This window comes from Xenopus laevis, chromosome 2S (genome assembly GCF_017654675.1).
Source record: "Xenopus laevis strain J_2021 chromosome 2S, Xenopus_laevis_v10.1, whole genome shotgun sequence".
NCBI classification, from domain to species: Eukaryota; Metazoa; Chordata; class Amphibia; order Anura; family Pipidae; genus Xenopus; species Xenopus laevis.
The window spans coordinates 73,221,536-73,236,448 of record NC_054374.1 but is presented as its reverse complement, the minus strand read 5'-3'; the positions used below and the strand labels follow the sequence as shown (position 1 = coordinate 73,236,448).

Here is a 14,913-nt window from a genome sequence, read left to right as displayed (position 1 = left end):
ATGTTGCTGGGCCCCACAGCAAATTAATTTTAGGGCCCCCAACATATCCAGTGTTTGTCCTGTTTTACCAATATATGTTTAAATTGCTCATCAATGAGAGCCTCATGGGGCCCCCTGTACCTCCTGGGCCCCCCTGCGGCCGCAGGGTCTGCTTCCTCTGTAGTTACGCCCCTGAATATGTCCAATGAAACTGGGATATGTGGATGACAAAGGTATGTTTTTTTTAAGGGGGTACATTATAATATATATATATTTTACAGCCTGATTTTGCTTCCAATAAGATTTAATGATATCTTAGTTTGGATCAAGAAAGGTACAAGGTACTGTTTCATTATTACAGAGAAAAGGGAAATAATTTTTGAAATTTTTAATTAATTGGATAAAGTGGAGTCTATGGGAAACAGCCTTTCCATAATTTGGAGCTTTCTGGATAACCAGTTTCCAGATCCCATAACTGTATTGCTATCTATATTAGGGATGCTCTTAATCCAGGATTCAATGCAGGATTTGTCAATCCTAGCATTTTTTACAAGTGGTCTATTTAGCACTGGCTGTATTTTGCAAAGGCTGGCACCTCCCTGTATGGCTGCAGCATATTGGGTTTACCTTGATGTAGTATGGTAGCTTAATAATATTATGATCAGATCTGTGTAACTGAAAACCTCTATTTCTGAAAATATGTGCATTTGCACAGATACTACATTACCAATGAAATGGGGGAATGTGCATTGATCAGCCACTCCCAGTTTGTATTAAAATTGGCACTTCCACTGTACTTTACATATATTACTTATCCTTGGAGTGCGCAACAACACAACCCAATTTGTGTTTTCAAATACTTTGCAATTCTCAATGCTTTTGGGAATAGATATAAGGGTGTAAGCTCTCCAGTATGCCTTACCTGAAAGATTCTGCCCTTTATTTACTTATATATACGTAGTTACACAAGTTCGCTAGAGTAGGACATATAATGCAGTTGACAAGGAAAGCTTTTTGATTTCCCACATACCTAACTCTGAATGGACCAGTTCATTTTACTCTTTTGACTTGCAGTAAGAACAATCTACACACATCCCATGTATTTTACTTATTAGCACCCCTTGCACATTATTCTTCTTTTCTTTCTCAAAATGTACACACGAGGAAAGGTTTAAGCCTCTTTTCTGCCCCAAGCTAGCAGCCCTTCAGCATCCCTTATCAATGGGATAAAGTGCAGGCAATGAGCCTGGGGCAGGGTTGGCAGCAGCTACTTGTATGCCTCCTTTCAGCAAAGGTTTCCTCTTTCCCTCGCCTGAAGAAGGTTATCACTGCAGCCTCAGCCCCTTGCAGCTTTTCAGCTCAGAAGGAGCGAATACGCCCTGTGGCTATCAGCATGGCCACTAAATCTTATTGCTTTGCTATATCAACCAAGCACAGATTAAACAGTCATTCTAGTTATGCATTTACTTTTTCTTCTGACTACTTCCATTACCCAAATCCTAGCCTCCAGTCACAAAGCTTGCCAATTGCATTTAGGAAGTGCCTAATTGCTTAACCTGAATTAGGTCTTTATACAGAAGAACAGTCCCAATTGTAATCATTGACACAGGGAAGAGTGCACAATACCAAACTTTCTTTCTTTCTTTTCAAAACTTTTTTATTGGTTTACCATATTACATCCATGTGAGATATAAAGTAACCATGTTTCTGATTTTTCGCAGATAACAGATGATCACCTACACAGAGGGAATCACCAGCAGTACAATCAGTTACAAGGAGAGATGACATTCCATTTATATATTACCAATAAAAATTTTAACTAACAAACAAAATCGTCTACAACTGAGTATTTCTCCATATTTGTTTATCACTTACTCCCAAAATAGTGCTAAAGAACAATAAAATATTGTTATAGAGGTTTCAACTCGACCTGATAACCCAGGCAGTATAGGAAACAAGGAACACAATTGGGGGAAAAATTTCTCAATAGTGTGACAGTATTACATACTAGTATAAGACATCCAAGGCGTCCAGATCTTGGTAAAAACAATATATTTGTCAGTCGCGATACCTAACAATCTTTCATTAATCATTATCCAGTTCATCCTTTGACAAAACATAATTATAGGAATGGAACGTTTTTTCCACGAAGCAGCGATGGTTTGTTTTGCTGCTATGAAGATAAACTGAATCAACTTTCGAGTGTATTTACATGATACTGGAAGTTTTGTATTCAACAGTACAACCAGGGGATCTTTTCGAAGATTAACTCCCAGAATAGAATCTATTAAAGTGAATATCCTAGACCAAAATCTAGACGCCTCTCTACATCGCCACCACACATGTAACATCGAACCCTCCAGTCCACAATTCCGAAAACATAACGGACTGAAATTAGGGTAACACTTATGGAGTTTAGTAGGCACCATGTACCAACCAGATAGCACCTTATATTGTGTTTCTTGTGCCAGTAAATTAATCGAACTTTTGTGTGTAATCTCCCAAGATTGTTGCCATAAATTGGGTCCTATTGTCATATTGAACTCTTTCTCCCATTGCTGAACATAAGTCGGAGGGGTAAGCAAAGAAGAATTTAAAATTTCTTTATATAACAGGGAAATCATCACTCTACTACAAGGATATTTAATACACATGTGTTCCCACGCAGTCAAAGTGAGAACATCGTTGCACCCTTTAAGTACTTTGGTGAGAAAATGATGAATCTGCAAATATCGAAAATATTCGCTTCCAGGCGGAGCATGTTGCTTAATTATAGTGTCCCATTTTACAATACCTTGGAAGCCTAAGAATTGAGTCACATATTGCATATTATGTGTTTCCCACCAGCGGAAATCAGATTTCCGTACACCTGGGACAAAAGCAGGATTCCCAAATATAGGCATAGCCGGACAATGAGGGGAAGCAAGGGGTATTTTTTGCATAACAGAATCCCAAACAGCCGGAGCCATTTTAAGAACAGGAGTGGAATTAGTGGGCCTTTCTTTCTCGGGGATCCACGGTAGTGCCGCTGGAGAAATTGGTTTTAGCAGTTCTATTTCTATCTGAGTCCATAATGGAGGAGTGGGTCTATAAAAATGAATTAACGGCAGAATTTGTGCCGCTTGGTAATAAACGAGTAAGTTGGGAACACTTAAACCGCCTTTGTTTTTAGGTGTTATAAGAGTTTTTTGTGATAATCTTGACCTTTTGCCATTCCAAATAAATTTGATAAGTTTGCAAACTTTCTTTCTTTCTTTCTTTCTTTCTTTCTTTCTTTCTTTCTTTCTTTCTTTCTTTCTTTCTTTCTTTCTTTCTTTCTTTCTTTCTTTCTTTCTTTCTTTCCCTCTCTGTCTCTATATATGTATAAATATCTATATACAGTATCCATCTATCTATCTATCTATCTATCTATCTATTATCTATCTATCATCTATCTATCTATCTATCTATCTATCTATCTATCTATCTATCTATCTATCTATCTATCTATCTATCTATCTATATACCTCCAACAGAATCAGCACTCACAGGACTTAAAAATAACAAACAAGTTCATTACAAAGCTGCAGGCTACAGGCGTAGTTTTTAAATAAAAGTGCTTGTTATTTTAAAGTCCTGTGAATGCTGATTCTATTGGAGGTATGGAGATTTAATTGATGATCGTGCACCCAGGCACAGTAATGACGTTTATCGAGAGTTCCAGTATCACTTTGTGTTCCACTATGCATCCAGAACTGCTGGTTTTATAGCACAAATACAGCCTAATAGTTCAGACAGCCTGTTTCCATCTTGTTACATCTCACCAGTGCAAAATATTGGAACATGGCTTCTATATGGGTAGCAAAGCAGAGAACCTAGCCTGGTTTATATATATATAATTCACAAAAGCCATGAATATCCTGTAAATTATATCCTTATAAACGGTGAGTTCTGATGTCATCAGTTATAAATGGTGAGTTCTGATGTCATTTCTGTCACATTACTCACTTAAATTTGTTTATTATAATAAATAAAGTACCCCCAGTTGCAAAATATGAGGATATTAGAAGTTACCTCGGAGTTTCATGACCTGTATAAAAAGCACTCGGCCTTCGGCCTCGTGTTTTTATATGGTCATGAAACTCCTCGGTAACTTATAATATCCTTATATTTTACAAGAGGGGGTACTTTATTCACTATATATATATATATATATATATATATATATATATATATATATATATATATATATATATATATATATATATAAAACTGTAGGCACAGGTTTCACACCTTTAAATGCATGGCCATTGACCACCAGCCGACAGGTGGCGACAGGGACACTGCCCTATTATGGAAGGAATCCTGTTGGATTTATAAACTGAACACTTTGTCACCTTATTGAGTCCTTACCCCTGGGATGGTTTTACTAAAATTTAGGCTGTACCATTGGTTTGGTATATATGTACTACTACTCTGCTGGTCATATGTTCCTTACTTTGCCTGTAGTTCATTTGAATCTTGCTTATTGTTTATATTCTTTACGTTTACAGATACTTCACGACATTCATGCCATCCTACTGGTCTCAGAAATCCGTAAGTGGTTTCTGGTATACACAATAGGACTAGGCACTCAATGCATTTGATATAATTATGGAGGCTTTGAGTGGTTGAGTCGATAGCAACGTGTAGTACTGCTATGTGGACAGTGGTAAATGGCAAGTATACTCACCTCATGTTCTTACACCCCGCAATGCACCACTATGAGTTTATATGGGCCATGTTTGGCACTGCTGACATAGCAGACTCTGATTAGTGGCAAGCGGGTTAAACAATTGACACAATGGTGAATGACTGGAAAGTCCCTGTGAATTGCATACACAGAACCGAACAGGATAAAATATGTTGCCATTACCCGGAGCTTATTCTACGAATAGCCCGTCCACCTCTACTGTACTATGATTGTACACATTAGGATGGTTAATAACACCCATAACTCCAGAAGCCCAAATTTTGGTTGGTCGTTGTTGCGGAATTTGCTTGAGCAGGCCTTATGAACAAATCCCATACTATGACACCCGGTGTAATGACCAGTCGGCATCCTCTACCTCTCCCAAATTTATGTTTGTTACATATGTCCATTCCATGATTTCCTCATTTCGTTTGGTGTATATAGCTGTCACACAAGTATAAAGTATGTCAACTTAGGGTGGAGGTGGTGCCTATGGTTGCCAGGCAACAGTTTTGGCACCTTTTTTTTTAATCTCTTCTTTCACACACTTTCGCAACGTCGGCTTAATAAACCTATTTTTCATTTCCTAAATATATCTTTTTTATTAAACAAAAAAAATTAAACGAAAAAAAATTAAAAAAAGTAATTAAAGGGCATCTGTCTTAGCAAAATTGTTTCCTCATCTGATGATGTGGTTTAAAAAGCCTGCACGCTGGTTGGTGGAAACAATACAATTCTTGGCATAAAATAGCCCTAGCAAGTGTTAAGGGCAGTTGGAAAATTGCTAAAATAGCAAATGCTATAACATACTTAAATGTAAACTACTGACTTAAGGGGGAGAGCTGGGAGGTCATTAAGTTGCAGTAGAAACTTAACATATTTTTAAGTATTTATAGGCTATAGACTACTGTTTACATTGTGCGCACAGAGTTCACTTTCTGCATAATCCTATTTATGGCATATAGCTTATATTGCAGAAGCATTGAAACATGACTCCCAATGCAGCAACACACCTGGGGCATATTTATTCACATTGGAGACAAACGTCGCCAGTGATTTTATCCATAGCAACCAACCAGCAATTAGATTTGAACTACAAGTTAGAAAACAAAAAGCCATGGTTGCTATGAGCAACATCACTTGTGATGTTTGTGTCCAATGTTAATAAATATGTCCCCCTTCAGGGTAGTTGATTCATGGAGGAGAATAGGATACAGCTGGCCTTTCCTTTTTGCACATGGGTGTAATCGCAAACCTTCACTGTGAATGTACAACTTCAAGCAGTTTTTAGAAATGAAGAATATATGCCACTAGAATGAACACTAGGGGCCCTGGGTACACACTAGGTTCTAGGGCACTAACTATGTCAGTTAGGAAGCTCCAGGGAGCTACATGTTGTCATTATAAAGCAGCTGACCCACAATTTCCAGCTAATGAATGGTGGTAGATAAGGGGGATATATAGTTCACCAACAGGTATCTACAACCTGTCAAGGTAGAGCTAGTGCAAAACTACAGTATCTAGTTATTTTCATTAAATAAATGCTGGAATATGTAGTTCATTAATCAATGAAGAACCATGGGTTGCATGGTACACACTTATGATGTCTACTGATATTGTTATATGTGCAGTACTAATATTATGCTTGCAAGAAGAAATGGAAAAAAAAAAGCACTAGGCACTTACACAACTCTTTTTATATTTGCACAACTTTATTTTCAATAATCAATGTAACATATGTGAATAAATGCACCTTTTTTGCTTTTCCCACACACCTTCCTCTTTCATTCTGAAGTGTAGAAGCAGCATAAGAGCAATAGCAATGTTAAAATGAATGTTGGCGTTTGTGAGACCTCTGCCCTTGGTTGAACCTTCTGCTGTGGTTTGTTGGCATAGACTTTTCCATCTAAAGCTTGTAGATAATGACTGCCAGACCCTGGGATGTAGGTATAGATGCTGGATGCTGTACTGATCATTGCTTAGAATGCTTTATTCTAGATGTTTCATACCGCTTCCTTAGTAGGTGTCTTGTTATAGCCATGCTGCATATGTCTAAGCATCTCCTTACGGTTGTCCAGAATAGTGTCAAAGCTTTCTTGAAGTCTGTTCTGCTGATCTCTCACTTTTTGCTGGAGAGCTCTTATCCACCTCAGAAGAGCCAGGCGTCTATACATAGTCAGCTGTGCATGATGTTTCTCCTTCTCCCTCTCCTTTAGTTTTTCTTTGTCTTGTAGACTTTGAAACGCTTCTGATAATGTCACAGAGATAGAATCTGAATCTGATGAGGATTCAACGTCAGAATCTTCTGTCTCTGGATTTTCCTGTGGTGTGGTTGTGGGTGCTGGAAGAGTTGTTTCTTGCCATGTGCTCGCTGATACACTGTCAGGACTATCTATGCTAAGTGAGCTGCTGGCATAACCATTGTCTTCTAATGGTGATCCTGCCCATTTCTCAAAACCATTTGCTGTGTCATTAGCTGGTGTGTCACCTTCTAGCTGCATAATTTCTGCTCCTTCTGGTGGGCTTCGTACTTCTTCCTCTGATGAAGACAAACTGATCCCTTCAGAGCCTGTGCTTTTCAGCTGCCCTATTGGCCTATTCTTCAGTTGAGATCTGTTATTATCCAAAGATGAGTGTTCATCCTCTGATTTTGATTTATTTTCTCCTTCTTCTCCTCCTTTCTTATCTTGACTCCAGTTTTCATTTTTGTCATATGTTTCCTCCAAGATATTAAAGTTGGTATCCTGCTTTCTCTCCTTATCACTGGGAAATGGAAGGCTTCCTAATGACTTTGACTCATGAAAATGGGACAGATGAGAAACAGTGTCAGGTTTTTGTATGGTAAACATGTCTGTGTGCCCTGCTGTCTGTCCACTATGTGCCTGAAAAATAAAAGCAAAATGCATTAATAAATACACATATATTTTATGCATTCATTTGTATCTAGCAATGATTAATTCTCTGCCTTGATGCCTACTGCACTTCCCAATAATTGCTCAAAACAAAATAATCTATAACAAGTATTCAAAAAACGTAGTTGTAGTAAGTTATTGAAAAAAACCGTCCTAACCAGTATTACTCAAGAAAAACTTTCCAATACCAGTGGGAAAATAATATGGCAAAAGACTTTCTAAAGACTTTCTGAAGTTATGCAGAAAATTATGTTGATTGTGGTCAATGAACCTTTTCTGAAAAAAAGGATCATCTGAACATTATTTTTATGGCACGTCTTTACATAGAAAGAGCCTGACTCAGAGTTTAAGGTCTGTGTACCCAGTGTGTTTATTTTGGGCTACAAAACTGTTGCCTTTCACAAGACACATCCAACCCTTTTATGTTTAAGTCACATGAAGCATAAGATGCAAAAATAGCAGCTCTTATGGAAGGAACAGGGCCAATCTTTGTTCCTCTCACAGACACGAGGCTTATTGACACCCAAATTCACAAAGATCGCTATGTTCCACACAAGAAGGTTCATATTAACAAAAAAAATGTTTCTTGCATAACCTTTACATATTTATGGGGCAGTTAACTGTATATCACATGTTTTACTGTAGAATGTACAGTTTTAAGTAAATACAAGGTTTCACAATGCATAAATATAGACATGTCTGGCTGTGGGTGATGGGAAACAAAGTGTATATATCTCTGATTAACACTTTACCAATTTACCAGCTAGGTTTGACCTGTACTCAGATCAGTCATTGTACAAGAATTGGGCAGAGAAATTGTGGTTTTGTATTCTAGTGCATACTGCTTAATTTTACTTGTTCTGTATTTTTAAAAATATTGTTCCTCGTATCAATTTGCGTACTTGGCTTATGAGCTGAAGACGGGTCTTGAAACAAGAGATGAGGCAGCGGGGAGTGTATGTATATATTTAGAAAGTAAAAGATGAACACAGGAACACTCGTAGGTTGTGGAAAAAAATGAAAAATTCTAAAATTGAAATCTATTTTTTGGTACAGCTCAAAGAGTGTTTCTCAAGACATACATACAAAGGTTCTCTAAGCAGAACCAAAATGTTATCTTAAATAAAGATTTGTTTTCACTCAGACTATGTTCATTAAAAAAACAACCATGCCGAGTTATGATCTGACCATGCCTCTTCTCTGTGTATAAACCCAGGTGATTCCTAGAATATCTGGGCTGTCACACTCAACATCCAGACATTTTCCTCCTCTAAGCAGTGGCTACATCACCACTAAAATGGACTAATTGCCTCAGCAGCACATACAGGACCACTAGCTGAAGTGCTAAAGATGATCACAAATATGCAACACCAAGACAAACTATGCCAGAGGGCTTTGGTCACTACTAGTCAATTGTGAGCTCTTCTGTTGGATGCACCAGTGCCTGAAAGTGCAGTTTGGTCACAGCATATACTGTGTGGTTCTAGCTCCGCAAATTAAAAACAGAATGTGGTATTTGTATACTATACTTTACAGACAAATACATAGAAAATACATCATTTTTATATTAAATATATGTAAGTTTATACACACACATATAAATGTATCAAATTTCTCTGGTATCATCTGTATAATCAATAAGCACTATATAACATGAGTCCAAAAAAACTAATGACAGCCTTTCATATTTTACTGTATAAATATAATAACAGTGCATACAGAAAACATTGGGCCTACAGAGCACCTAAGCCTACTTTAGTATTTGAATCAGTTACGACTTGGCATGCACAAACCTGACTATGAAGCTGTAAGCTGAATTTTATTTTTACTGTTAAAAGAAATATGCCCATAGTACATAACTGAAATTTAACAAGTGGATAAGCCTTTGACAAAAGGATATGATTATACAGTGTTAGGAAGCTTTCACCCAGCTCTGTTTTTATGCAATAAGAATAAATAAGTGCTCACATGCTGTTTACTGCAGCTTCTCTGCCTAATTTGTATTGGCTGCCAAACGACTTGGGAATGGTCCCTTGTTGGGTAACACCTTTTTTATTATTTCTTTGTTCCCTGCTGCTTTGCCTTCCAGATTTTCAATATGAAGCACCATTTGGCAGAGACTGAACTGTGCAACCCTGAATAGGAATTGTTTAAGGTATGGTGAACCCTCTTTCTGCTGTTTCTATAAATAATTGATCACCTCAATAAATAGCTAATAATGCTCAATTTCGGACAATTAACTATTGGTATTAGTATTGGTTAGAGAACTGACGCAAAACTTGTATCCCTATCTGTTGCTTCATTTGGGTGAAAACCCAACCTGCCTACCATATTAGTTAGAGAGCTACATTTCTGCACTTCTTAATACACTCATCTAGCCCATGGAATTATATTTCTGCCAACATGACATACAATGGCCTTATCTAGATGTTACTGAGCCCCACAGCAGTCTTTTTAGGTCTCCAAAACATTTGAGGCCCTACAAATACTTCTGTATTGCACACATTCTAAATATTTGAATTGTGCACCAGTCAGGACCACACTCGATTTGCTACATTGCTGAACCCAAAGCAGCTTATAAGTGTACTGCCTCTGGTTGACCAAATATATATTTGACTGTTCTTTCCAACACTGTTAAGCTTCCTCAGGTCTTGAATAGTCTTTATGATTACCAGCTAGTTGGATTTACAAGGTGTAGGAAATTGTGATGTATGGGCTGGCCCCATACCTGCCGACCTTGCTCTACCAATTGCGGGTCGTGGGGGGGTTCGGGTTAAGCTCCTCTGCCTACTCTCTTCACACTCACGACTTTACATTGCTGGCTTCTGGTTTTATAGGCACGCGCCTGTCCGCCCTGCCCCTTTTGTGACATCATCGCCAGGGTGGGTAGGCGCAGGTCTGCAAATGTAAGGTGGAAGTCAGCTGCGGGCCGGCACAGATTGGGGGAGCTCAGGTTAGGGTCATGTGCGGGTCGAGTTTTCATCTATAATCATCAACAATTTATTGTTAAAGGGGTTGTTCACTATACCCCCAAAATCAATACTTGAGCAATAGATAGTTTATATCATATTAAGTGGCATATTAAAGAATCTTACCAAACTGGTATATATATACTTAAGTAAATATTGTCCTTTTACATCTCTTCCCTTGACCCACCATTTTGTGATGGTCTGTGTGCTGCCTCAGAGATCACCTGGCCAGAAATACTGCAGCTCTAATTGTAACAGGAAGAAGTGTGGAAGCAAAAGACAGAACTCTGTCTGTTAAATGGCTCATGTGACATAACAAGTATAGTTTGTTTGGTATGTTTGTGTGTACAGTGAATCATATGATCCCAGGGGGCTGCCCTTATTTTTTAAAATGGCAATTTTCTATTTATGATTACCCAATGGCACATATTACTAGAAAAATATATTATTATGAACATTTTAACTTACAGGGTTTTACATATGAGCTGTTTTATGCAATATCTATAATATAGTTTTCATTTGAATGAACTTTTAGCATGATGTAGAGAAAATTTGCAATTGCTTTTCATTTTTTACTATTTGTAGTTGAGTTATTTAGCTGTTTATTCAGCAGCTCTCCAGTTTGCAATTTCAACGATCTGGTCGCTAGGATCCAAATGACCCTAGCAATCATGCATTGATTTGAATAAGCGACTGGAATATGAACAGGAGAGGCCAGCAAAGAAATATGAATAATACAAATATAGCAATAACAATGCATTTGTAGCCTTACAGAGCATTTGTTTTTAGATGGGGTCAGCGACCCCCATTCGGAAGCTAGAAAGAGTCAGAAGAAGAAGGCAAATAATTCAAAAGCTATAAAAAAAGAAAAAATGAATACCAATTGAAAAGTTCCTTAAAATAACATACTATGGGGCAGATTCACCACCAGCGACCGCCTCGCACCCCATCGCTACACTTTGCCAGACGAAAACTTGAATTCACAAAAATGCGGAGTTTTGTTGATGGCGCCGAACGCTGGAGACTTTTCGCTAGCGTTACTTTGGCAATGTGAGCAATTCAAAGCAAACATGCGCTATCGTTCATTTCTGCCTAGTGCAAATTCGCTAGAGGTCTTGCGCTCAGGTTAATTTGCATATGGTGGAAAATGTATAGTTGAATGGATGTCTTTATGTTATATGTTGCAGCAAATACATTACATTTCCACTGTTAATTACAAATGTCCAGGGAACCTTAAAGGGATACTGTCATGGGAAAAAACATTTTTTTCAAAATGAATCAGTTAATAGTGCTGCTCCAACAGAATTCTGCACTGAAATCCATTTCTCAAAAGAGCAAACAGATTTTTTTATATTCAATTTTGAAATCTGACATGGGGCTGGACATTTTGTCAATTTCCCAGCTGCCCCTGGTCATGTGACTTGTGCCTGCACTTCAGGAGAGAAATGCTTTCTGGCAGGCTGCTGTTTTTCCTTCTCAATGTAACTGAATGTGTCTCAGTGGGACATGGGTTTTTACTATTGAGTGTTGTTCTTAGATCTACCAGGCAGCTGTTATCTTGTGTTAGGGAGCTGTTATCTGGTTACCTTCCCATTGTTCTTTTGTTTGGCTTCTGGGGGAAAAGGGAGGGGGATGATATCACTCTAACTTGCAGTACAGCAGTAAAGAGTGATTGAAGTTTATCAGAGCACAAGTCACATGACTTGGGGCAGCTGGGAAATTGACAATATGTCTAGCCCCATGTCAGATTTCAAAATTGAATATAAAAAAATTTGTTTGCTCTTTTGAGAAATGGATTTTAGTGCAGAATTCTGCTGGAGCAGCACTATTAACTGATTCATTTTGAAAAAATTTTTTTTTTCCCATTACAATATCCGTTTAATAAAGACATTAGAGTTAATATAATGCCCTACACATGAGCCCACTGTATAGTTTATGTTCCATATGTTAGAAAATGTCTGGGGGAAACTGGTTACGCAAAAAAAACATGTTTCAGGACTTTTGCAGGCTATCACTCTTAAAAAAAGGAAAAGACGCCAGCGTTTTTTGAACTTTGATGCTTTTTCCACTCAGAATATAATTGAGGAAGATCTATGTGCTCCAATGCACTTTGCCTGGTCTGAGTGGCAAAGGCAAGTCTGGCAAAAGAGGTAACTTTCAGTAAAATCTGAATTTTAGTGAATTGGTGAAATAACGTCCAATCGCCAGATCGAAAAGTCACCTGGCGATAGAGTGTGAATGAGCACTAGCGCCTGCAGGCTGTAACGCTGGTGAATTGGCACCAGCATTTGCCACTGTGCCCTTTAGTAAATCTGCCCCTAAGAGTTAAGAGGTGAACCACCTCTTTAACAATGCCAGAGAATGCCACAGTGCTTTACAACGCCTTGTAGCAAATAGGGCCCTTGTGGAGGTTACAGAATAACAGAGTAGTATGTGAGACAATTGCATGTACAGCGAGGAGGAGTTTGATAATGATGTAAAGGTGAGGAGACTGGAGATAACGGTGAGGCAGTTTGTATGTACAGATGGAGGGGAGGAGATGCTGCTGTGGTGCTGAAAGAACAGCGCCTCTTACCAAACGCTTTGCTGCGGAGGGATCTAAGCGAAGGCGCAGCGCTATGTCAGTGACAGAAGAGCCGCAGCGTTACAACAGACCTTTATACAAGTGTCTATAAGTGGGGTTTACAGTGAAAAACTAAGAAGCACAATTGCACTCATTCCACACCCGCCTACACACGCGCACATACACAGTGAGAGTAAGCGTCGGGCGCACCACTATTCACCGAGTAATTCTGCCTACTTTAATAGCCACATACAATGACACGAGCATTTTAATATATATACTATAAATCAATCAGCAGCCTGGGAAATGCTTCAGAATACGATCCTTTGTAAATAATAATTGATTCAGCAACATGAAAGTAGTGCGGACAGTAAATACCGCAGAGAGGCCAGAATCATAACTAGTGTCTCTATATAAAGGTGGAAGGATCAATCGTCCTGCACTACAGGTTACACTGGGCGGGTGCAGCACATGGACAAGGCGACTGTACCTCGGCTCAGTGTGTCCTTCCTCTTGCAGCTGCAGCAGCTGGACCGACGGAAACGTCTTCCTCAGCAACAACAGGAACACGTCAGTATTACACACTTCCTATAGGGAAGAGCAATCATTCTATAACATCAATCTCATGCCTCTCTTTCCATCCACTGAGCACTGATCTGAAAGGCAGACACACTACCCCTTGTTGGAAAGTGTAAAAGGATGAGTTTGTTCTGCTCTCACTGCTGATCATATAAATAATGAGTGTTGTTATTAGCAGGACACAGCTCAGCGGCAGCACATGTAATGCAAGCAAAGGCTCTGTGCAAATCAATGTCAGGCAGATCTGGCTGCAAATTGACCAGAACATCTCCATTGCTACGAATAGTTAAACAATCACAACAGCAATTTTATGGATTTTATTTGTATTTTAACAGAAATGTCTAAAAAAAAATCTATTCACTCTAGACCAGGGGTCCCCAACCTTTTTTTTTTTTTACCTGAGAGCCACATTCAAATGTAAAAAGAGTTGTGGAGCAACACAAGCATGAAAAAGTCCCTTGGGTGTCAAATAAGGGCTGTGATTGGATATTTGGTAGCCTCTATGTGGACTCTTAGTGACTGCCTGGAACAGAAAACACAGGATGAGATGGATTGATATATCTTTCCCTTATATACTGCACATAAGATTGGAACTGACTGCGATCAGATACCATTGATGCATTACCCTCTGCAGGCCTGGTCCATTTTTGGGGTCCCACAGGCACATACCAATAATGATCATATTTCTTTAAATGAGACATACCACCCTAAGAATTCCAAATATTTTTCTGTGTTAGTTAAGCAAAATAAACTTTACTTATACAATAACAATTATTTAATTTTGTCTTGCAATTCACATTCACAGAAAGCAGGCAGGTACCATTTTGTGGAAAGTGTTATAAAGGCATAATCACAAAATCTTGTGTATGTTCCAGATTGGGGGGCCTAACACCCATGCCAATCACAGGCTACACTGTTATAGCCCACGAGGAGGGCAGGGTGGGGTGAGAGGAGTGCACTGACAACTAGGATGTGCCAAATTGAAAGTCATTTACTGCGCTCTCTCTATGCTTAACTTACACAGGTGGGGCAGCTAATAAATTATTGTCAGCTCAGATTTTTAAATACCTTTATAACAGGTATGGATGTTTCAATAAAAAAAAAACAGATTTTGAGTTTCACGTTTAATTTTCATTATACATTTTTATGTATGGGTGGCAGGTGTCACAGGTTATAAACTCTACTGATATACGGTGTGTG

At 38.5% G+C, this 14,913-nt stretch overlaps 1 protein-coding gene across 1 annotated transcript; it reads right to left on the bottom strand.

Moving 5' to 3' along the window:
* Positions 1 to 6,383: 6,383 nt before the first annotated feature.
* On the bottom strand, positions 6,384 to 13,640 carry c1orf216.S (chromosome 1 open reading frame 216 S homeolog). Its single transcript, NM_001096555.1, is given in 3 exon segments — positions 6,384 to 6,813; positions 6,816 to 7,572; positions 13,625 to 13,640. Coding segments are annotated over 2 exon segments (762 nt in total). The 5' UTR covers positions 7,540 to 7,572; positions 13,625 to 13,640; the 3' UTR covers positions 6,384 to 6,775.
* Between the last annotated feature and the right edge of the window lie 1,273 nt (positions 13,641 to 14,913).